At 41.4% G+C, this 23,301-nt stretch overlaps 1 protein-coding gene and 1 long non-coding RNA gene across 8 annotated transcripts in view; one reads left to right on the top strand and one right to left on the bottom strand.

The window, feature by feature from the left end:
* Nucleotides 1–12,993, top strand: part of WASF3 (WASP family member 3) — a 59,764-nt gene extending 46,771 nt beyond the window's left edge. For 6 of the 7 annotated variants that reach the window (XM_015852124.2, XM_015852129.1, XM_015852123.1 and 3 more), the window contains 4 exons: nucleotides 4,711–4,886; nucleotides 7,425–7,688; nucleotides 9,283–9,653; nucleotides 10,358–12,993. In XM_015852124.2, coding sequence (XP_015707610.1) covers nucleotides 4,711–4,886; nucleotides 7,425–7,688; nucleotides 9,283–9,653; nucleotides 10,358–10,515 — 969 coding nt within the window. In that variant the 3' untranslated portion in view covers nucleotides 10,516–12,993. Of the gene's footprint in view, nucleotides 1–4,710; nucleotides 4,887–6,558; nucleotides 6,726–7,424; nucleotides 7,689–9,282; nucleotides 9,654–10,357 lie in introns of all 7 variants that reach the window. The other variant, XM_015852131.1, reaches the window with a different exon arrangement.
* Nucleotides 12,994–16,035: 3,042 nt separating this feature from the next.
* On the bottom strand, nucleotides 16,036–22,521 carry LOC116652773. The gene is made up of 2 exons (XR_004305971.1): nucleotides 21,615–22,521; nucleotides 16,036–20,268 (listed from the first exon to the last, which is right to left on the bottom strand). It is a non-coding gene; the product is annotated as an uncharacterized LOC116652773 (long non-coding RNA).
* Nucleotides 22,522–23,301: the final 780 nt, after the last annotated feature.

Raw genomic sequence — 23,301 nt, 5'->3', positions numbered from 1 at the left:
TGTTTTGAAAGGTAGCACAATATAAAATAGCAGTGAAAAAAAGCTAAGTAAATGTTTTCAGAACAAGATAGCATCCAGTGTAACATACTTGAAAATATTCATTTGTTTATGTGTCTAATTGCATAAAAACTTATATGCAGTGTTGTAATTCTACTGTGTCCTCCTTATGATAAATGATAGAATTGACTGAGAGATGGGAAACAATTATAGCAGCTTTTGTTTTCCAATATTTTTTGTGGAAAAATAATATATAGGGTTAATTAGAACCTCTGAGGTTCTTTCCTTCCAGCCCTCTTTTCCCCCTTCAAATTTAGGGTTTTTCATTAGAGAAAGGGATAAAATATCAACTGTTAAATTTTCTGTTCTGATTTGTTATTAAAAAAGGGAAAATACAGAGGCCTTTTTCAAGTTTATAACATGATACCACTTGAAAATGTTTTGATACCTTCAGAGATTTTTACAGAACCTTTTATATCAAGATCTTGCTGTCAGACTATTTTAGGCAACACGTCTCACTTATTTCCACCCAGGGTATGTTTTTTGTGGATTTTAATTGCCGTATTACAGTCTACAAACAAGATGCAAAATACACTCTGTTCCAATCATGGAAAAGTATAGCCGTGCATCTCAGAAACATGAATTCTATCTGGAGTGCTATTTGATTTGATTGCACATACAACGAGATCAGCTAAGAAGAAAGCAACACAGGTGGAAATTTGCATAGAAAGATGTGACTTTGACAAGTAAAAGTCAGGGTTTTCTAGCATTCCAGAAGTCAATGTGCAAATCAGCATAGCATCTTCTGGAATCTGTGGAGGGCTGCATGGTTGGGTTGAGATGTTCATTCCACAGGTTGCTTGAGACTACCATTTCTTTTTCTTTGTTCCTAAATGGCTGAGGATGAATCCAGGGCATCTTCTAACAATCTCATGGTTGAAGTTACACTTTGGATCACTTAACTGAGAATTTTGCCAGCAATTTATACTTTACAGAAGCATAAAGTATTTAACCTGTTGAGAGACTGTGAGACAAGAAATAGATTTACTGCTTAACATATTAATAACACTATGCAGTCCTACTACACTGACCAAATGTAGCTAGTTTTTAGCCTCAACATTTCAGATGGTCAACAAAGATTAAGAACTCTGCACCAAAGGGTGTATTTTCCAATACTGTGTTGGTAATGTGCCTTAAATGTATGAACAGCAGAAATTTGGTGGTGTTTCATTTTCCCACCTTCAAATATCTCAGTTCTTCTTTCAGCTTAACTGCGGAGAATTGTAGCACAGAATTCCGTTGATCTTCTCTTTCAGCTCCATATGAAGCTGTCGTAGAATCATATAATTATAAAATCACCAAGGTTGCAAAAGACCTAAAAGATCATCTAGTCCAACTGTTCACCTATTGCTGTTACTGACCAGGGTCATCTCCTTTACAGGTTTAAAATCCACTGCATGCTCCCTATTTGTTTGGGGTTTTTTGTTTGTTTGCTTGTGATTTGTATTTTTATTTGTGGATTGTTTTTTTAAAACTCTTGAGCTTTCAGTAGATTAGTGCATAAGAGTACAGTAAGTTTGGCTTTCATATAGCAGTAATCTGAATGTGCAACTGTATGCCAGTTATTAATCATTTGGTTTGCCAGAGGAAGTTTGTTCTACTTTACTTTTTATTGTTCCCCAGCTTTTCGTTAGGAATAATTTGTGTCAACAAAGTACAGTTGGAAAGAGTACTGTAGTGAGATAACAAAGGAACAGAGAAGGAATGCTCACCCATATCCAGAGATTTAGGCTCACAATGAGAAGCTCCACAAAGGAGTGATTTCCGTAAAGAGATCCTACCCCAGTGGCAGTCAGCCCTTACATGGGGTCTAAGTGAGGTGCAGCCAGGCTCCACTCCTTCCAGTCACACAGCTGAATTGCCTTCACCTGTGCTCCCAGGGCTGACCCAGTGCTTGCCTCAGGTGATTAATCAGTGGTTCAGTCCATGATTCAGCAGTTCCCATACAATCAGTTATACAGATAATTATAAAACTCTAAATTTGGGGAGGTTTGTCTGCTTGCATTTTAGAAATCACTGATGATTTGTGATGGATGTGATCCTGTAAGTTTTATGAAGTCAGGAAAATACGCCAGGCTCAACAATTTGTTTTTTTCTTTTCAGTATTTTCAGTTACAGGCTGTTATTCCTTACGTAGATGCTTCAAATATCATTTGCTAACTCTTGATGCAAATATCAAACTTGAAATTAATTTAACTCTGAAAGCTGTAATGCACTTTGCTGTATGACTAAAATCACTTCCTGCCAACAGATGAATGATGTAATTGCTTGCCAGCTTAACCTACAGCGTTCCTTTGTCTATCACAGCTTCAATTACACTTAACTAAGAGGAAGTAACTCTTCTTAATAATGCTTAATTTTCATTAAAAAAATGTTTCTAACTGTAGCTATTTTTTAAGCCTTCATGTCCCCTAAAACTGTTTCATGCATTAATCCCAGAACTATCGTTCACCTTTCAGGACGTGAAAGTATTTCCACGGTGTGTAAGAGCTAATAAAATCATCCTCTGCTCCTGGGACAGCATAGAGCTGCTCTACCAGAGTTATATGAGGTTTTGTCTGCTTCTGCTATTTGTCTGCCCCACTGTTATCGAAAAAATTAAATGTTTTAGAGATGCCTCTAGATGATAATTGAGAAATCAGTACAAGTAGTGCTTAGTACAGCTTGAGTATTTATTGCTTTAGCATACTTACAGATGGTGGTCTGGAACAACCTATCCAAGTCAAAATCAAACGAAGGCTTGGGTGTACGTTGTTGTTTATTAACACACACACCTGTTTGCCATTTTTCATTAAAACATGGTGACTTCCTAAAATTAAAGAAAATAAAAAAAGCTATTAAATAGGTGATGATGTGTAAGCAGTCGTGTAAGCTCCCTTGTTCATGCAGGAACTGTATTGGAATGATTATCTTCCAGGGAGTGTTGTGCATGGTTCAGGAGGCTGACATTTACTTTAGAAACTTAAAGGAAATGGATGGTAGTGACCCTCATAGGATGGAATTACTTTTCTGTGAGGAGAAAACACGAAAGCAGGTTTTCAGTTAACCTGGAGGCCTGCTTGTACTTCTCAAATACGTGATGAGTCGGAAACGAAAGTTAAGGAAATGGATCAGGATGGAAGATCAAAATTAAACCCAATGAAATTTTGCAGTGATCAGATGAAAAAGACAGGCGTGAAACATTCAACAAGTGTGGGGAACAGCAGAACTTTATATCTTTAAAATAAAGCACGATTGAACCTGTCACCTCCAATTCCCACATTAGAAAATGTTGACGTAAGGAAATGGCATTAAAAGAGAAGGTAAAGTGTTGCATAATCTGAATACATAAGGGAGTGGTGCTAAAAAGATTGGGGGGAAAAAACTAAAAAGAATTCATAGGCAGGAAAAAAAAAAAAAGAACCGAAGTGGTAATCTTTGCTTAACATGAATCAAAGTAAAAAAGTTACACACTGCAGGGGCCAGGAATGAGCAAGTGTTGTCAAGAACATTTGATAAAGGATTTTCTGTCGTTGTTAATGCTAGGAAATGTGGCTCAGCAGCTCTGTGATACAGACATGCATGAGCAAGCCAGTGATCCGAAACAAGGGCAAGCAAATATTTGTTATTTTTCAGTTGCATGATGCCAAGTAAATTGTTTCAGAATTATTTAGTTTTTGCTGTTTGACAGCCTTGGGAATTTCTGCTCATCTGTGAGATAACCTTTTTTCTTTTCCTTTTTGGTGGGACTCTGACTTTCCAGCTATCCCCTGTACTTCAGAGGTAGATCCTCAAGAATAGAATGCTTGCCCATCAGCATTTTACATCACTCCTGTCTAAATACTGTTGATTACGCTTGTATTAGTGAGAATTTTTCTAACAGCCAAAAGATTAATACCAAATTATAAATAAATAGGTTAAAGAGGTTCCCTGTCTATGCATTAGTATTGTAAAATGTGGATTCTTGAGCTTATTAAAAATAATAATAATCCAGTGCCCTTGTAAATATTGAGGAAAAGAGTAGCACGTATGTACTTCTTTCAGTTTGGATTGTTCAGTCTTCCTTATTTTCATAACAAAGCACCAGTATGATTTTGTATTCAAAAGGTGGCAGATGGAGAAGTGCCAGATTTGGGAAAGCATGGAGTCCCACTGCTGGGAGATCTGATAGATAACTATCACTGACATTGACTGGGCCTGAAGTGATGCTGAAAGATTTCAAAAGCTAAACCAACTGAAGTAATCAAGCTGTAATGTATCACTGGCCTGAGTATTACTGGCACACTGCAGAGAGCATTAGTGTCATTTGATCATTTTTATACAGAATAATCAGAAGCAAGGATGGAGCACAACTAGGAGGAATTCTGGTGACTTACCAGATGTATGAAGGGAGGGCATGTTAAACGATAAAAACAGTAGATAAAAAAAGTAGGTCCATATCGCACTGGGATGTGCATCCTACACAAGGAAGGGCAGAATGACATTTTTCTGCTAATGGGGTTCATAGCTTAAAGAATTCTTGGCATTTTCAGTGCAGAGAAATTTTATGAAGACTTGGCTTCATCTGTAAATCTGGTCTTATTTTCATGCACTCTAACTGCATTTTAACCTGCTTTTTTCCTTTCCCTTTTTTTTCTCTCTTTGCGTGCTTTATTTCTTTTGTTTGAACATCAGGAGCAAAAGCGTATAGATGGCACCACCCGTGAGGTGAAAAAGGTTAGAAAAGCCAGGAACAGACGCCAGGAGTGGAATATGATGGCATATGACAAAGAGCTTAGACCTGACAACAGGTTGTCTCAGAGTGTGTACCATGGAGCATCTTCCGAGGGATCACTGTCCCCAGATACTAGGTCTGTTTACAACCAAGCTGTTTTTTATGCCATAGTTGTATGTTCCCAAACACTGAGTAGAATTAGATGTTTGTACAGGCTGGGGGTAGTTAGAATAGACAAAATGTACCGTGTGTGCTTTAAAGCTCTTATAGATAATAACATTAATTCTGTAATTAATTATATTTTTCTTCCTTAGCGTCGGATGATCATTTTGTCATCATAATTAATTTTGTATTGGAATGAAATAAGCGTTTGCTTTATGCTTTGTATTTGATCTTAAGTGGTTGTAGTTGCAAAAGCAGTTCAATTGCATTCTACCAGGTCACGGCGGTACTTCTTTCTTCATGTCTAGCTTGTTTACAAAACCAACTGCAATACCAAATGTAACAGTATTGCTTGAAATAGATCTCTCTGAAGAAAAATCTCTGCTTTAGGATACACAGCAGAGCTCATTTTCATTGTGCGAGATTCCCTTTGAGCTCAGTGGGAGTCACCTTCTCCTGTTGTGCACAGAAGTCTGAGTTTGTTCACTAAGCTGGTTTCACAAAAAAGATTTTCTCCCATTTTGTTTCTGTCACGGTTAATTGGTAGCGGTAGTGCTGGGGATGAATGGAACGCATTTGTTGAGTAGCCAGGATGGGGAAACAACCAGCACTGCAGAAGTGTGCACTGTGATACCTTCAGTTTGCCATCCAGCTGAAATAAACATCCACACATCCACACTGCTCAGCACTTCATACTTTCAACCTTAGTGAGCATCAATAATAACAAAACAATAACAAAAATAATAAAATTAAGTAACAGGATACGTAAAGAAAATTGCTACTTGCTACTTCAATAGTATGTTCAGAGAATCTCTGAAATCTTTTAGTCACAGTTGTTTTTTTATAGTTCCTACTGCAAAACGTTATCTCCTGGTTGCCATTCTGCTACATGTCACAAAGATCATTCTTGCCATAGGTTTCTGTGATAAGATGACATTGATTTTTACCTGCCAAGTGCAAGAAGTGGGATTTTTTATTGTCTTTGAGCTCTGTCTTTCACATATTTCAAGTCCTTTTTCTGGCCTTAGCACCTTGCTTCCAGGTTTCTCAAATTTAATTACTAGCATAGACATTGTCTCTAATCTCCCAGCAGTGCTGAAATGTATTCAGCTATTTGCAGATATCAGTAGTGGTCGCAATCTGCAAGGCACTGTAAGCAGAAATTGTAAAGATGGGTATAGATTTTTTGGGACAACTTATCTTGTGCTTATTATAAAACTTCAAGTACTTACGAAGTGAAGAACGTGAAATTTCAGTGAAGCAAATATTAGTGATTAAATCCTGAAATCTATTTTACGTACATGAAAACTTAATTTAGTGACCAGTAGTGAGGTGGAGGGAAGATCACTTTATCCTGGGGGCTGTTTCACTTGTGGGAACTACATTATAAAGGCATGATGCATTCAGAAATAAGTTCTGCCTTCAGAGAGGTTCTTATGCTGACTGCTACTGCATGAGCAGTGTGTTTCACTTCTTTAGGATCTTATTCGTATTCATCCCTGTATTTATTTTAATTACGAGATTAAATTAACGAGTTCGTATTTGACTTAGCTTGCTAATTGTAAAACTTGCACATTGAAGGTTGATATCCAAGTGTCCAAACTGCAGCAATTTACAATTAATTTGTTATACTTATTATACTTCAGAGAGAGAAACACAAGCTGAATCCAAACAGAAACCAGCAAGTTAATGTGAGAAAAGTAAGAACAAGAAAAGAAGAGTGGGAGAGAAGGAAAATGGGCATTGAGTTCATGAGTGACGCAAAGAAAATGGAGCAGGCAGGAAGCATGAAAGAGGACAAAATGCCCAAAGGGTTTGTCATTTTGCTTTACTCAAAGCCCTGGCTTTTTGTTGCTTGCCTTGCTTCCAGTCTTACAGATAAGTGCATCGGTTTACTACGTTCACTAAAAGCCAGGCTGCACCATTGTTCATTACTAATACAATACAGCTCTGTGCAGTAATGGGATGAAGGGATTCTTCTGCTCCCTCTCTTGGGCTTGTTTGAAAGAGCACCCTGGACTTTGTATCTTTATGAACTCTCTGCTCAACTAATATTTATATTTCCCAGCTTCTCTAAGCCTTTTCAACAAAACTATTTGTGCAAAGAAAAAGCATTTCCTAACTTTAGGAATTCATTTTCTCTGCTTTGGTAAAGCATGATCTTCTGCATATTGGAGTGCTTGCAGTATTGCTTTCCTTTTTCTGCTGCCGTTGTTAACGTAAGGCCAAAGTGATAAGTAACATTGCTACAAACAGTGGACTGTCAAAATCATTGACATTAACAGTGTGATTCCTCGCTGTTACTAAAGATTAGTAGAAACTGAAGGCCATTCCTTTTCTTTTTTGAATTCTCTGTTACTTAATGGTCTTAGATGAGAATGATAGTTAGTGAGTCCCACTACAGGAAAATTAATCCCGATTGCATTCTTTTTAGGCTTTCTTGTGAGCTGTTTAGATAATACTGTTAAACTTGCGTCATCTGTTCTTCTGCATCCATTTACTTTAATTTCAGGTCCCATGCATCTGATGTCACAGATTATTCTTATCCTGCCACTCCGAATCATTCCCTCCATCAGCAGATAGCAATGCCTTCCTATGGAACAGGAGATGGTGCACAGTACGTGGGCGTATCCCAAAGCCATGAACACGAATACAGACCACCTTCTACCACAGCGCGACACGCTACTTTAAACAGACCTCAGCAGCCACCACCACCTCCTCCCCAGCCAGCAGATGGCCAGCATAGCTCAGTACCTGTGGTACCAGCAGAATATGGGTAAAACTCCTGACTTTCTCCATTGAATTCTTGACAAAGCTAGAGGGTCACGTGTTTCTCATAACCATCAGCATAACGTTGGGTACAGAGGGTCCCAAGTGCCTTCATTATCTCACTGTGGAGAGCAGAACAAGTTTGATGTTATTCTTATATACGAGCTGAATTTGAGTGAAGAAATAAGCAGTGAAAGCAGAAATAATGAATTCTGTACAGAATGTGATGAAGTCAATGCATTTGTAAGACTAGAGGTCCCTAACATAATATTAAGACGGGGACAATTTTCCTCTATAACAGAAGGTAGTTCGGACAGGTAGAACATAATTTGTATGATGTGTTCAAACCCAGGAAAGGTGAAGAAAAGGTATTGGTGAATGTGATAGACGTGAGTCTTTGTGTTGCATCACTGAAATGATTTATAGAGAAGCCGGTGACTGAACTAGAAGGAATCTCATCAGACTCAGAATTGAGTTCCCTGCTGCCACAGACATCTCCATTATTTAATTATGAATTTATCTATGTAATTTACCTATGTAAATATTTTGCCTGAACACCTTGTAAAGAAAGGTTCCTTCTCACTTACTGGCTCTCTGATAGAAAGAGATCACCTACTTTCTAATGAGTCTTTGCCTATTTTTTTTTCTTTTGCCAACACCTTTTTGCTTTAGTAGCCTAAAACTTCCAATTACAAACTCAGTTAGTTTGTGTTTGCTCTTCTCTGGGTCATTTTAAGCTAAGCCAGCCAAGCCTTTTCAGCTTTGGTTGGTGCGTCCTGGGATAGCATTTGCCCAATTAATGGTGCTATCATGGTGTAGATTTTTGCTTTGATTGATTGCTCCAACCAGCTTTTTCTGTTATTTCCAGTCCATGGCAGAAATTCTTGTAGTTAGTCCACAGATTGGTGACAGCTGGCAGTGTATTAGAATTGTCATTCATTGATATGTATCACTGAATGTCATTTACTCCTGTCTTCTGTATCTAGATCTTCACCATAACACATATATGAATTTCCCATTTTTTTCTGTTATAACGTTTCCATTAATTACATTTCAGCCAAGTACCTTTTCCCTGTTCTTCTTTAAAGTGTGCATCAGATTTATCAATCTAATTGGATGATATTTATGTTGATAAACTTGACTAAAGAAGTGCATGAGATGCGTGATAGACCATTGGACAAAGCTGCCCAGTCCTATTTTCCATTGTCCTCCATGCCTTATCTCTTACCCCTTAGTATTTGTTCTAACACTACCTTCTGTGGAAGTAATATTTGTAGTCTGCAGTTTTCTTGATCCATTCTGATTTACAGCAGCGCTGTACAGATGTTTAGGAACACATGGAGGTGTGCAGTTAACTAGGCAGGAGTAATAACATAAACTCCCATTTGTGTGTGTGTGGATTTCTGGAAGGATGTGCCTTTCTGCTTTAACAGAGTATTCTCAATATGTGGCAATTTACATTTTTATCATTGTTTGCTTATTTAACTCACAATTTTACATTTCTTTCAATTCTTTGTTTTAAGGTGAGGTTGGGTGAGGGGTGATGGTTCTGTAAGCCTTAACTTCTGATGTATTTCATGTTTTTATTTTGTTTTATATAGGATGATTCCAGCTCAGATGATGGATTATTACAATCCTGCAGGCCCTCCCCCTCCTCCCCCTCCCCCTGTGATTCCATCAGCACAAACAGCATTTGTTAGTCCCCTTCAGCTTCCTGGGCCACCTTCCCATTCTGGACTGGTGACGGGCTCTGTATACGTATCCGCTCATCCTCCTCCTCCCAGTGGGCTTGTTGTCACCGCTCCTCCTCCTCCTGGCCCCCCTCCGCCCCCGCCAGGCCCCCCTGTTGCAGCTTCCTCCCTCTCTTCCTCCCCCATGCACGCTCCCCCAGCTGCTGAGGCAAAGCGCCATGAACTTGCCCAGCCACCAGTGAGTGATGCGCGAAGTGATCTGCTGGCTGCCATTCGGATGGGTAAGTGGGCACTTTCCATTTTAACCATTCCTTTGTTTCTCCCCCTCTTTTCCTTCAATGAGAGCACTGTATTTTCCAGTGATCCAAGTTCACAGCTTCTGTTCCCCACTTGGCAGAATTTCTTTGAGAAGACTGGTTTGCTACAGGTACCACACACATACTCTAACCTTATCACAACTTTGGAGCATTACTTTGTAGAGACAGATTCAAGATCTTGAAGCTTTGCGTAATGCATGCTAGTCTGTGTGTGCACATAATAAATAAAATGGGCAGATATTGATCGGACAAGGGGGGGTGGTTTTAAACTAGAAGAAGGGATATTTAGGTTAGATGTTGGGAAGAAATTATTTACTCAGAGGATGGTGAGGCACTGGCACAGCTGCTCAGGGAAGGTGCGGATGCCCCATCCCTGCAGGTGTTCAGGGCCAGGTTGGATTGGGCCCTGGACAGCCTGATTTTGTGGTTGTGGCTGTGGCAGGGAGGTTGGAATTAGATAATCTTTAAGATCTCTTCCAACCCAAGCCATTCTATGGTAAGTCTAGAAGAACTCAAGTCTTGAGAATGAAATCCAGTCTGCCTATTTTTTCTGGACTTTGTCTCTTCCTTGCTCAGGAAGGTGCTCTAATTCAGTGGTTACTTTGAATATGTGAAGTGAGAAATGAAAGAAATTTGCCAACTTAATTTGGAAAACTTAATCTCTACAGGAATACAGCTGAAAAAGGTGCAAGAGCAACGTGAGCAAGAAGCAAAGCGAGAACCTGTTGGGAATGATGTGGCAACCATCCTTTCTAGACGCATTGCTGTGGAGTACAGTGATTCTGATGATGATTCAGAATTTGATGAGAATGATTGGTCAGATTGAACCTGGTCTGAACACGGTGGCTAGTTCACGAAATACTTGGCTTCAGTGATTGCTTTGGTAGCAAGGTGTAAAGCAGGATGTTGACGTGTATTAAGGCTAGTGATTGAAATGCTAAAATTGAATTGATATTATTCAGAATGCTGTAGCTTAGCAACTCTGGTAATAATGTGATTATGCTTATGCAGATCAGAAACTTGTCTTACTTTCAGTATTTACTGCATAATACTTAAGTGCCACTAAATGTAGCAAATCATGTGCTGCGTGCAAAACATGCTGCAGTTGCTGCACTGTTACAGAACCAGCATTTTGTTTTACTTTCCTGATCTTTTGAAGGATAAAATATATTTTTTGACTTTGCATCTTATTCCTTTAGTTCTGTAAGTGATGTAGGTACTTGTGAATTGGTCTGCTTGTTAGTCTTCGGGGTTGGTTGACTACAAAGCTGGATGAAGCATTGTTCCACAAACATACAACTTTTAGCTTTTTATCAGATGCTGATTATGCCCATGTTAAAATGCAGTAGACGGTAACTAAATACCTACTTAGTCTATTTTTAAGCACTTCTGGGCTTAGATTTTTGCATAGAGACATGATTTTATACAACCTCTTTTTTTTTAATCCTTAGCAGATAATGAAATGAGTATTTTGAAGAATGAATCCCCTTGATCCAAAATTAGCACGTTGGTGAGCAGACTGGATAAGTTTGTAACAGTGGTAGCTGTAGGGCGCTGGCAGCATGTTGGGTAGGGTGCTGGGAAGTCTTAGGTAGGTTGTGAATGCGTGCCCATGTTACAAAATAAAATCAGAACACCTGTACAGCTTTTCATCTCCTCCATCCAGGCCAACCAGACACAAAAGTTTCAGGGTAGGCCTGATTGAAACAATAGGGTTACTCCAGTGTAGAGTAAAGGTAACAGTATTAGGACTAAAGAATGGAACTGTGTCAGTCTAGATCTAGCAGTCAGATGCATTTCACAAGTATTAAACATGGTCCTTTCGCCTGTAGGTACAAATGCCTGTAAATAAGTTTTTTCTTGGTTGATTCCTATATGTACAGTCACGAGAGATTGCTTTCCGTTTCCCGTAGCACACTTACCCAAAGCTACCATTATTCTGAATGTATTTCCTGCCTCATACATTGCATTTCTGTAACGTTTGGCAGTTAAAACAGTTCCAGTGGCTGTTTAGGTACTATGCCATCTATATTCATTCTTTTTCTCTTCCCTTTGGTAGAGCTTCTGACATACAGTCTACTTTGGCTGTTTCTGTTTTCTCTTAAAATGATCCATGGGCCTTTTTTCAGTACAGTATTATAGTGTTTTTTTTCTTCTGGACTGAGAGTCGGGCCGCTGCTTCACCTGGCGAGGCTCTTAAAAGCGTTTTAGGAAGAGGAAGAAGAATTCTTTAACAGGCTGCAGTTTTAATGTTTGTAACAGAAGTCTGTAATTCCAGGTCTAAACATTTATTCAAGCTCTTTTGTTCTGTGAGACACCCCTCCCCCAGTCTTAAAAATAACAGAGAGTGGGGAAAAAGATGTGTGACATGGAAACAATAAAAATGAAAAGACAAAATAAAGGATATCTCACCCGTGTTTACACAGTTAACAGTTTTATTCTCAAGAATGTAACAGTCTAACATGATGTTTGCATACAAGCTACTGGCTGTTTCACTGCTGTTCCATCTGCCTGTGACTTTTTGATCTGGGTCGGTTGTTTTTATGGTAGGGTGGCAAAGTGCTGCCTCTGTATCAATACTGGAAGTTAATCATACCAAGTGTAACCAATCTCTGCCTAATGGTGAGCAGCTGCTGTTTTAGTGGTGGCAGCTGAGGGTACTCATCTCAGTTTGCTGGATCTGATTCCCTTAAATACGGACCTCAGCTTTGCTTTATTTTGTGCTTTGAGGTCAGTGTGCCCACAGGGCAGAGTTTAGGCCACAGCTTGATGATGGCGCTGACCATGGCATGAGTGAAGGTTTGTTCTGACCATAGTGATGCACTTGCAGAGCAGCTTGCAAAATGATTCTTCACATGAGTTGGACAGAAATGCAACTTGGATGCAGTGCAGCACTGCTGTACAAGTGGGGGGGGGGTCACTCAGTATTCTTGTACTACATATTGAAATGAAATATCTCAGCAGTTCATTCTTCCCATTCTACTGCAATTTGATAAGACAGAAGATATATTTTATGAGTACGGAGGACTTGGGGCTATCAGGAATTTTGTAATCGGTGTTGTTTATAAACAATAAATGTGAAACAAGCGATCGCTCGTGACTGGTGTAGATTTCCAGTCATAGTAGCCACCCTGTTTTCCTGAACCTGCAGTGTTGTCATTTTCCTTTCAGTATTTTATTAATACAAATGTGAATTGAATTTAGTGATGTGAACTAACATTCTAGGCTGTTTTTATCAGTTTTATCATACTTTGGGTTGTGAATAAGTAACAAATATGAATAAAATCTCACTTTTGAGCCTGTCTTTCTTTCCTTAGATTATTAAGATATTGCTATTAACCTTTTGTCCCTTACTGTTAAATAACTGAAATGAAAATGTTACATTTCCAAGTGCTACCCATGCTCTCAGGAGCCACCGATTTCCTGCAACATAGGCTGGAGTCTGCAAAACCCGACTTCCTTTAGTCCATTGTTTTGGGAAGAGCTCGCATAAGCCAGTTCTTCAATGCAGAGCAGCCTATTGCACATTAAACAAATCTACGCATCTTAGACATGATTGTTTTGTAGGAGAAGGAGCTCATCTTTACTCTTCAACTGAAAATACCATTCCTCCTGGCTCACAGTTCTTTTTTGGCTGATTTATATGGAGTCTGAGTTGGAGTCCTTTCTGATTCTGGTACGTATGTGGGTTACGCACGCAGGATTTTCAGCAGGATCTTGGTGTGGCTTTGTATTCATGTCCTGAAGCCTTGTCAGTGTGCTCAGCATTATGTGGGGAATGGAAATAAAGGATGATCCCTGCTGGAAACCATCAGGCCCTGCATCAGCCGCAAAGTAGTCAGGAGTGATCGTGAAGGTTGTTTAGTGATGAGCTCGGATCTCTGGGACTTGAAGTGTTGGGTACTTCGGAAGGACTGGCTGTAGGTTTCCAACCAACCATCCCATTTCTTTGTACAGGGGAATAGAAAGAGTTGGACCACTGGAGAAAATATTTGGTATGCAGTAGGAGAAGGATTTTGTATTTTGTATCTGCCTTCTCCAGTAATAGCTGGAGGCAAGGAGTGATTTTTCACGTGCTGTCAGATATCTTTAGTTTTCTCTGGAGCAGTGTGTTCTTGTCTGCGGGTGACAAGAGTGTGTGCTCATACATATGGAAAACAACCTCATATGTTTGTGCTGGATCAGGCATTTTTTCATCTGTGTAGGAAAACAAGTAGCCTTTAAGAGATTCTTAGCTAAATATAGTAGTCTATATCTGGAGATTAATTCTTAACATTGCAGATAAATAAGGAAGTTCTTATCTGATTAGCTGTACTTTGCTCACAGTGAGAGGCCGCATGCAAAGTACTTGGGAGATTTGAGCTGAGGGCAACTGTATCTTAGGCATCTTAACAGCTTGTCTTCTTATGTGGTACAACAGCATGTTACTGGTGGAAAAGGCTGAGCAACTTGGTGAGGTGATGCATCTTAATGGTTGGACTAGATGATCTTCTAGGTCTTTTCCAACCTTGATAATTCTGTGATTGATAATTCTGTGATCTATTTACCCTGCTCAGCAATCACTCATGCTGTGTAATGAAGGGCAGGCGAAGGAAAAGAGGGCCAGACATCTGGCAGAGTTACCCCCAAACCAGTTAATAGTGGGCAGTTTGCTCCAGCTGCTGGCTGGTCTCCACCAAGTTCTCAGTACTGGTGGCAGCCATGGGTGTCAGGTCTGCCCTGGGATTGCCCCCAGCAGGTTGTGGTGGTGAGATATCTGCTGAACCCCTTGGCAGTGTGGCCATGTATGTTACATGTCTAACAGTGGGACACAATAAAGCACTGTGTATCAATCAGCATATCCCTCTGCATTCTTCTCTGTTTTCCTTGCCATTTCCAGCTATGGAGGCTTTTCCACTGAGGATGATGCTGACAGCAGCACGATTCTTTATCCTAGATTTAACTTAGTGGTCCAAACCTATTGCTCATTCCATCAAGGAAGGCATCGCCTTGGCTTCACATGGGGCATTCTTCCAAGTTTGTTTATACTTGGTCTGCTCTTGTGCTGTTTTCAGCTACACCTGTATCTGTTCATTCTTCTGCTCTGCTTTTGTGCTTGTTTTTAACTCCAGATTTTACATACTTCCCGAGATGTTTTCTTATGTTGTTTTCAAGCAGCTGGCTAAACTGATTATCAGTATGTTGTGAATGCTATTTCCGTATTTAAGCAAGAAGAATTTCCTTCTGTGTTTTATATTCTCACAGTGACTACTGAAGTAACATTGTCCAGACTTTCCATAGAAGCTTCCTCATAAATGCATTTCTGTGTGATCTCTTTATGGCATATCCTGAATAGCAAATGTTTGGAGGTTTTCTTTACAGCAGCCAGGGGAGACTAGGGAGAGACTAGAGAGCTTCTATATGCTAAGGCATGTGATGTGTAAAGTGCTTTACTTCGGTGTTTAAATGTACTCCCGTCTCTCAGTTATTTGTAAGAGGGTTGATCCTGGAAGCATTTGGAGTTTCACTTAACATGTGTGGATCCTCCCTAAATGGCTCATTGCTTCTCATAGTGATGGGCCACTGATTCACCTTTACAGCTGGAAATCACCTTTATAGAGTCATAGAATTACTTGGGTTGGGAGGGACCTCAAAGACCATCCAGTTCCACCCCCCCCCCCCCGCCACTTTTCAAGCTTTTATTTTCTGAAGATACACAACATTGCCTTCTTCATATCCAGCTGACTTACCTCAGACAAATCGGTATCTGAAAAAGAAGTTATAGTTTCTTTCATCCTCTGTCTTCTCTTCAGACTCCCCCAGTGACTGTCAAGTCACCCTTTGCTTTGTAAATGATTTAAGAGCCATTTCATTCTTTCAGTTTCAGTCTGTCTCAGGAAACAGAATTTAGATCTGCCTCACGCTCCAAGTGAAGGACATTCTGTCCCTCTCCTGTGATGCTCCTCCTGACCTATATTCCTTGCTACGTTTCTGGAATTTATATGAATTATTTATACGGCGTGATAGATTTACTTCATTCTTGGCTGAAAGAGATAACAAATCCTCACTTCAGGGATTTTCAAATCTTGTTAAAATATACCAAAGTGCAAAGCAGCCGTGATCAGCTAGAGTTATTTCACATAAGAGACATGGGGGTTGTCTAACTGTAATGTTGCTTTTTTCTTATGGCTGTACCTAAGGAAAAGCAGTAACTACACAGTGCCTCCCTTAAATGGGGAGAATTACAGTGCAGATCTGTGGGATTCTTTTCTCTCTTAAAGGGAGGTAGTAGAATAGACATTTTAGGAGAGAGATGGGGGAGGAAGGTCCTTACTATGCTGAAGAATAAGAGATGTTTCAGTGAATAATTGATGATACTTCTTTGTTTTATTCCATCTCCATACAGAACTCCCCTGTGAGGCTAAGTTTTAACCTTCTCCCTGGAGATTACCTTATGTATTTCATTTTCTTCACCTTATCAATTCCAATATGTAATGACCTTTATTTTCAATCCATCCTTTTGTCCGCTTCAGCTTTTATTTCCTTCACTGATCAGATGAGACATGGGAGCACAAACAGTGCTGGCAGTGCCTTGCTACTGGATTAGGATGAATAGAGTTAACATGACATTTAAATGATAAATAGATCCCTTTCAAAATTCATGAATGCAAGAGCTATTAAAAGGAGTCCAGTGAACCAGGAATGTCTTCTGTGCAGAAAGTAAGCCACGGGTTCAAGGTGGTAGGATATTTAAGGAATTTGTGGGTAAAACATAGAATGATAAAACCATTAACACTGGAAAAAACCTCTAAGATCATCCAGTTCTGCCCCAACCCTTCTCCCCAGTGCCCACTGACCGCGTCCCTCAGTGCCACATCTCCATGTTTATTAAACACCTCCTGGGACAGTGACTGACCCCTTACAACATGTTTTCTTGACAGAACAGAACTAAAGATATCAGGGCACCATCAGTGTGTTAGAATAGAAGTTAATGTAAAGTTTGAAAGTTACAGCTCTTCAGATACAGCTCTTCAGGGACTGTTGCATCGGCTCAGACTTTATGCCTCGTGTTTTCCACTTGGTGTTTCAATAGACAGACAGTGGGGTCCTTCAAAGCATTACTTTCTCTCTACTCAAACTACCTTCAGATCTACAGATGACAAGCACACTACTGCAGACAGGCGAAACTGCTGCTTAGGCAGCCATGAGGCCAACTAGCACGTCAGCTGTCTCTGTGTTAAGTGAACTTCAGAGAGAGCGAGTCCATAAGTTGGAGCAGGCGGTGCTGGTCAGTCCTATCCCCGTTTCAAGAATTCACCTTATTCTATCTCTAGTCTTGATCTGTGGACAAAAAACCCGCTTCAGTGAGAACATTCAGCGGGAAGGAACTGAATCCATGCACTGCTCCATCATGTGAATTAAAGCATGGCAAGTAAGAATGAGCAGGAGATTTTCCTCAGAATGTAATCCAGTGCTGATATGGACAGTGCCTGAAAGGTGGCTGTGATACTGCACTGCCAAACAGCTGTTTGCACATCCATTTATGTTTCCAGGACACACTTTAATCTACTATTGTGATTCTTCAGCATTATGTGTCGCTAGGCTGTGGAGAGGCAAAAGGCCACCTCTTTGATGTGCCAAGCAAGGTGCTGCTGATCGATGATGGAGCATTGCAGATGGGTTTTGAAAGCAGCGTGGTGCAGCGTTGCGTTCCTACACAGTTTGTGCAGCAGCCCAAACAGCCGGCGGCTCTGGAGCTAATCCTGCAAAATGAGCCAAGTAAGATTAAATAGGTAGCAAAAAAAATCTATCATCAAGCAGTTATGCTTTGGCATCTGTCTAAAATACAAGGCCAGGTGTGCACCTCGGAAATGAGTAAGTCTGAAGTTTGCTGAATTCTTCATGTGATAGTCGGAAAATGCCAGGTTGATTGAGAAGGGAGATCTTCCCTTGGCAGTGCAGGACTCAGAACAGGCTTCTGTTTTCATCTCATTGTACCAGAAACCTTAAAATCCTATGACAGAAAAATCGGATGCTGCTACGAGATTGTTATCCTCTGCAAACCCTTACACCAGGAAAGAGGAGTTGTATTTCTGTAGGATACTGACCTCCAGCGGACAAAAGAGGCAATCAAAGAGTTTGTTCTAATTAAGGCTAATCTGTGTGATGATAACCCACAAGAGAGATGAAGATACAGAGATTCGTGCATTTTGCTGTTCCCCAAACTCTTAATGCCATCATTTAGTTCTACTATGGAGTCACTACTGTGCAACCACAGAGTAAGCATTTCTACATCACCTGGTGAGATTTCCGTGTCTTTAAAACTGTTGATTGTCTCACAAAACCCACATACCTTTCACCTCATCCCCACGAGGAAACTTTCCTTGGCTGCCGAGGTTCTGAAGCAAAGAGAAACTCGGCTACTAGCACAAGCTCTAATGTGAGCTCTGCTGTGCTGATCTGATAGCTCTAAGGGGATAAGGGTGCTGGGAATGGTCCTATGCAGATGCTGATTTTAACTGCTGCTCTGCCAGTAGCTGGGTGATACCATGCAGTGTTCCTCTGGGGAGCCAGGAGTCAGTTATATTGAGGGTCCCTTCCAGCTCGGGGTGCTCCATGATTCTATGGCTGCACACACATGTAGAAAAGGCCTCCATGGAAGCTGGGTGCTGATTGCAGAAGCTTTGTGTTGATGCTGCAAGCATTTCTTCTTGATACATGCTCGGGCTCTGGGGAAGATGAGCATTTATGCTTGGTCTGTAAATGGAACCACTGAGTTAAAAATGGTGGAATTTCCTCTTTCTGCAGGGGAGATTGTGCATGGCTGGCAGTGTGCGTGCTGCTCTTCTTCTGTTATGCAGCAATGTAAGTCACTAAGATAATTAGCTGTACATACTGCATTCACACAGTAGAGTTTCAATGGCTGTAGCTGAGGGGAATATACCCAAACCAGAAAACCTTGTTGGTTTCTCTCTAGCCTTGCCTGGGAGAAGTGCAGTGAATTTGGTATGCTCAGAGATTTCACAGACCATCTAGTCCACCTCCCTGCTAAAGGAGGTCCCCTGTAAATTCCTACCTCAGCAGCCTAATGAGCAATAACCCGAGGGCACCATTTGGCTTGAAAAGGCTGGTAATCAAGGGGGAGGGGAGAGCTGTGTGTCTGCCCATTAGAGAAGGACTGAAGAGGCAAAGTGCTCCTCTTTCATAGGATCCCAGCTTGGAAGGGACTTTAGTTGTGTGGGTTGCACCAGAACTGCTCAGGGCTGCATCCAGTATTTGGTGTCACTGCTAAGGTTGTTCTCCAGCATGTGGCAAGGGCCTCTGAGATGGGTCTAAGGTCCCACTCCTGAAATACAGTGACTGATCAGCTGTGAATCCTGTCATGCTATGAGAAAGCAAATGGTTCCTGATCTCCAAGGGAAGAGCCCCTAGGAAACTCCCTCACTGAGGTACAGTTAGAGCTCTCTTGCAGTGCCCGTGTTCCCTACTCCCAAATAATGTGGTTAAGGGAGAAGCCAGCTGAGGTGTTGGATTAATACTATGTCCTAGCACATTCATATGGCTTCTTTTTTTCCTCTCTCATGTCTGGAATTTCTCTGGACGCACAAAGGACTTGCATAGTTAGTAGATGGAAGATGTTGGCATCTTCAGCTGTGCCTTTCCAGTGGAAAAAAAATAGTGATAATTCATCCCCTGAAATGATGAAGGCAATTGATGGTTTCTGAAGCATCATTTAAGTGCAGCACTCCTTCTTTCATTGTCTGGAACTTGCCAATATGTCACCCTGCTGGTGAAAGAATAGATCAACGCTGGAATGACAACTAATCTTTAATGTGAAATACACTGTAGAATCTTTAATTTACATAGAGATGAAGCCTGCTTACAGGGAATAGAAATCAATAGTGGCTTTTATATCATCCTCTGGGCAGAATACAAAATCAGAAACCCTGTGATGTCTAAACTGCATCAAGGGATTACAAGCCAGTAGTACTAATAGCACAAAAAGGGTCCATTTTGCCTTTCTTAATAAACTTGATATATTTGCAGTTTCCAGATGGTTTTTGTGTTCTTTCAGAGCAATAAATGCGTTGCAGACGTTGCCATTTTATTAGCGTTTGCGGTTATGGCAAGAAGCTTGAGATTCCAGATGCCATATAAACACATGAAAAAGAAATGATGATCCCTGCAGTCTATCCCAGATTGGAGGGATAGCTGGCAGCAGCAGTGCTACCAGAACAGAAGCCTTGGCCATTGTTTATTGAAAAGCCCTCCCGTGAGCTGAGCGATCTGCCATAGACCGAAGTGCACAAAGTGCTACGCTGTGATGATACAAAGCAGTGATTGGGTTTAGATTAAAAGAAGTCATTTCAGCAAAGACTGTGTTGTCAGTGCATACACAAAGTGTGTGGTGCCACTCCCAGCACCCGCTGGCCTGGATCTGTCCATAGTGCAGCCTCAGCATTGGTTTGGGCTGTGTCTGGGAAGGGAATTGCTCTCCCTTCATTCAGTTGTTCTTCCCTCTGAGCTGGCAGGAGCCGGGTAACAATCTGCTTCCACAACTCTGTTCTTCAAGCTCCGTTTTTCTACAATTTGCTTTGATCTTGAACAGAAGAGAAAGGTGACAATGAAAGAAAACATTTCCATCAGAACAATGCCTCTTTCCAAGAGCTTGTCACAACATGAGATACAATTAAGACTGACTGAACACCCACAGTGGGTACATAAAATCATATGCTGTGCAGTTCCTGATGAGTCACAGGAGCAGAGTGCAATGAGTGCAGTGAGCCAGGATGTCTGCACTCCTGGCTGTGTCTCTGCATGCTGTTCTGCAAGTCTGAGTTGTGCTTGGGAAAGGTCCTGGGAACCAGGGATGGAGCCCATTCCTGCAGGTGTTAGTCTGAGCAGAGGGCAGCCACAGGCTGCTGTGCCTTGTCCACAGGCAATGTTTCTTCAGCAAAGCTACTCTCCAATGCAGCATTTAAAGGCTTATATCTTCATAGAATGGCCTGGATTGGAAAGGACCACAAAGATCATCCGGTTTCAAGCCCCTGCTATGTGCAGGGTCACCAACCATCAGACCAGCCTGCCCAGAGCCACATCCAGCCTGGCCTTGAATGCCTCCAGGGATGGGGCATCCACAACCTCCTTGGGCAACCTGTTCCAGTGTCACCACCCTCTGTGTGGAAAAACAGCAGTAGTGCAGCCAGCAGCACCAGGGAGGTGATCACCTCGCTGTACTCAGCTCTGGTGAAGCCACACCTTGAGTACTGTGTTCAGTTTTGGGCCCTGGAGCTCCCTGACCTTGGCTGCACTACTGGCAACCAAAACCCCATCAGACATCAAGGCTCTGGGGCATGTCCAGAGAAGGGCAACAGAGCTGTGAGGGGTCTGGAGCACAAGTCTGATGGGGAGCAGCTGAGGGAGCTGGGACTGTTCAGTCTGCAGGAGGATCAGGGGAGACCTTATCACACTGTACAGCTGTCTGAAAGGAGTGTGGTGAGGTGGAGGTCAGCCTCTTATTCTATGTAGCTGCAATAGGATGAGAAGGGACTGGCCTCAAATTGTGTGAGGTGAGGTTCAGGTTGAGTGTTAGGAAAAATTACCTCTCCAAAAGAGTGGTCAGGTGCTGGAAAGGGCTGCTCAGGGAGGTGGTGGAGTCACTGTCCCTGGAGGTGCTCAAGAAATGTGGAGATGTTGTACTGAGGGATATGGTTTAGTAGGGAAATACTGGTGGTAGGTGGATGGTTGGACTGGATGGTCTTGGAGGTCTTTTCCAACCTCGGTGATTCTGAGATTCTTGAAGTGATCAAAACCTAAAAAGCTCACATGAATGAATGGCAAGAAATGCAGCAGACTGTTCATCATTCTGTCCTACAGTTTCTTTTTAGGATCTTTTTAGGATCTGATGTCATCAGGAGTGCACACATAATAGGAATTTCCACCTACCTTCATTTCCAAGTGCGTTCAGAGAGCAATGTAAGAACACAGGTGTGACTTTCTGCCTCCTCCCAGTGAGTGCCCTCTACCAAACTGATGGGGTTTTGGCAGCCAGTAGAGCAGCTGAGGTCAGAGAGCCTTGGGCTCAGGCTTTTATTCTCTGGAGCTGATGTAGGCAACCCGACACAAGTCACATAATTCCCTTCAGCACCACTTTTAAAGAAGGACGAGTGAACAAAAGCATAAAACCAGATTAAAAAGCAGTTTGTGAACAGGTTTCCTAGCAAGTGTCTTGTGCAGTTACCTGGGACACTAAGGCATGCTGCTGTTTCAGTTACCAGGGCATTTGGATGCACTGTCAAATGGATAAGGAGGAATATCTGTAAAGTGTGGGCTCCCTCTATTTCATTCTAATATTGCAGCAAAATTATTTTTAAAGATACTATGCCTGAGATGCTGGAGATGACGTAGAAAATAGTATCAGGGAATATATAATAGTTCAGCAAAACACTGGGTGCTATAGAAATTTTATCTCATAAGCATGAATAGCTGTTCAACAATGCTAGCGGTGTATGGGATTTGTTCTGTTTTTCTTGTCCTTCCCTGTGTATTCAGTCTTATGAAGTTGCCATTTTGGTAGTCCTGGAGATGGTTGGACTGGGTGGTCCTTATAGGTCCAACCTTACTGATTTGGTGACTGTGAAAGTCTTGCTTCGTCTGGGCACTGTGCCTTCTGCCTGTGCCTCAGTTACATCACTTACACGCACTCAGCTCTTTTCCAGTCTGGCGCTGTGAACAGAAGATCCAAATGTTAGAGCAATTGCAGGTCAGTCCCTAACAACAGGCTGACACCACTAAGTGATTTTCAATGGATTGGGAATTCATGGTTAATTGATAGCTTTAAAATTTGCATTAAATATAGGTTACCCACATTAGATTATAAGGTGAGGACCAGGGTATATCACACCAAATTCCCTGCAGAGACAGCATCCTGCCTTGACTGCTTTAGGTGATCTGATCTGGAGGCCATCAAGTACACCTGCAGCTTGGACTGGAGCTGCATGACTGTGAGCCATGTGCTTTCTTAAAGGACAGACTTATAATGCTGTCTTTCTACCTGATCTGGTCTATCTGGTGCAGACACAGAGACCTAAGTGTTTTTGTATTTGAAAGGCTATTTCTGCCTCTTGTAGGACATAAACACATTGTGACCCAAGGAAGACCTTGGTCTAATTTAAGATAACCTTATTTCCAAAGCTTGTGCTCCATGGTAAATTTTGTTGTAATTTTTAAGATTACAAAGAGCATCATATGTAAGCGGAAAAAATAAAAGGCTGGGGGCCCATTGTATTTAGCCTGTGGAGGCACTGATGTTACTGTGGGTCATTGGTTCATAGTAAGAAGCCATTAAACCATGAAGTCAGGCCATCAGTATTTTAAAGGCTCTTCTATTTTACACTAATTTATTTCTCTATGCAGTCCAATGGCCCAAACCATCTCATCATCAGTTATGAGAGCCCATGTTTCTGGGACTGTCACCCAGTGCTTACATATCTGGGTGCTGAAGGAGACTGAACTTGTTTCAGCTTCCATCCATTAGCTCATCTTACATCATCTTTTTTTTTATTCACGGGCTCCTCAGATCTCCTGTTCATTCCAGATGGTATTCCTACCATGCTATACTCATGTCACTTTT

The sequence above is a fragment of the Coturnix japonica genome, chromosome 1 (assembly GCF_001577835.2).
Source record: "Coturnix japonica isolate 7356 chromosome 1, Coturnix japonica 2.1, whole genome shotgun sequence".
In the NCBI taxonomy this organism is placed as follows: Eukaryota; Metazoa; Chordata; class Aves; order Galliformes; family Phasianidae; genus Coturnix; species Coturnix japonica.
This window is presented reverse-complemented; position numbering and strand designations above follow the sequence as displayed.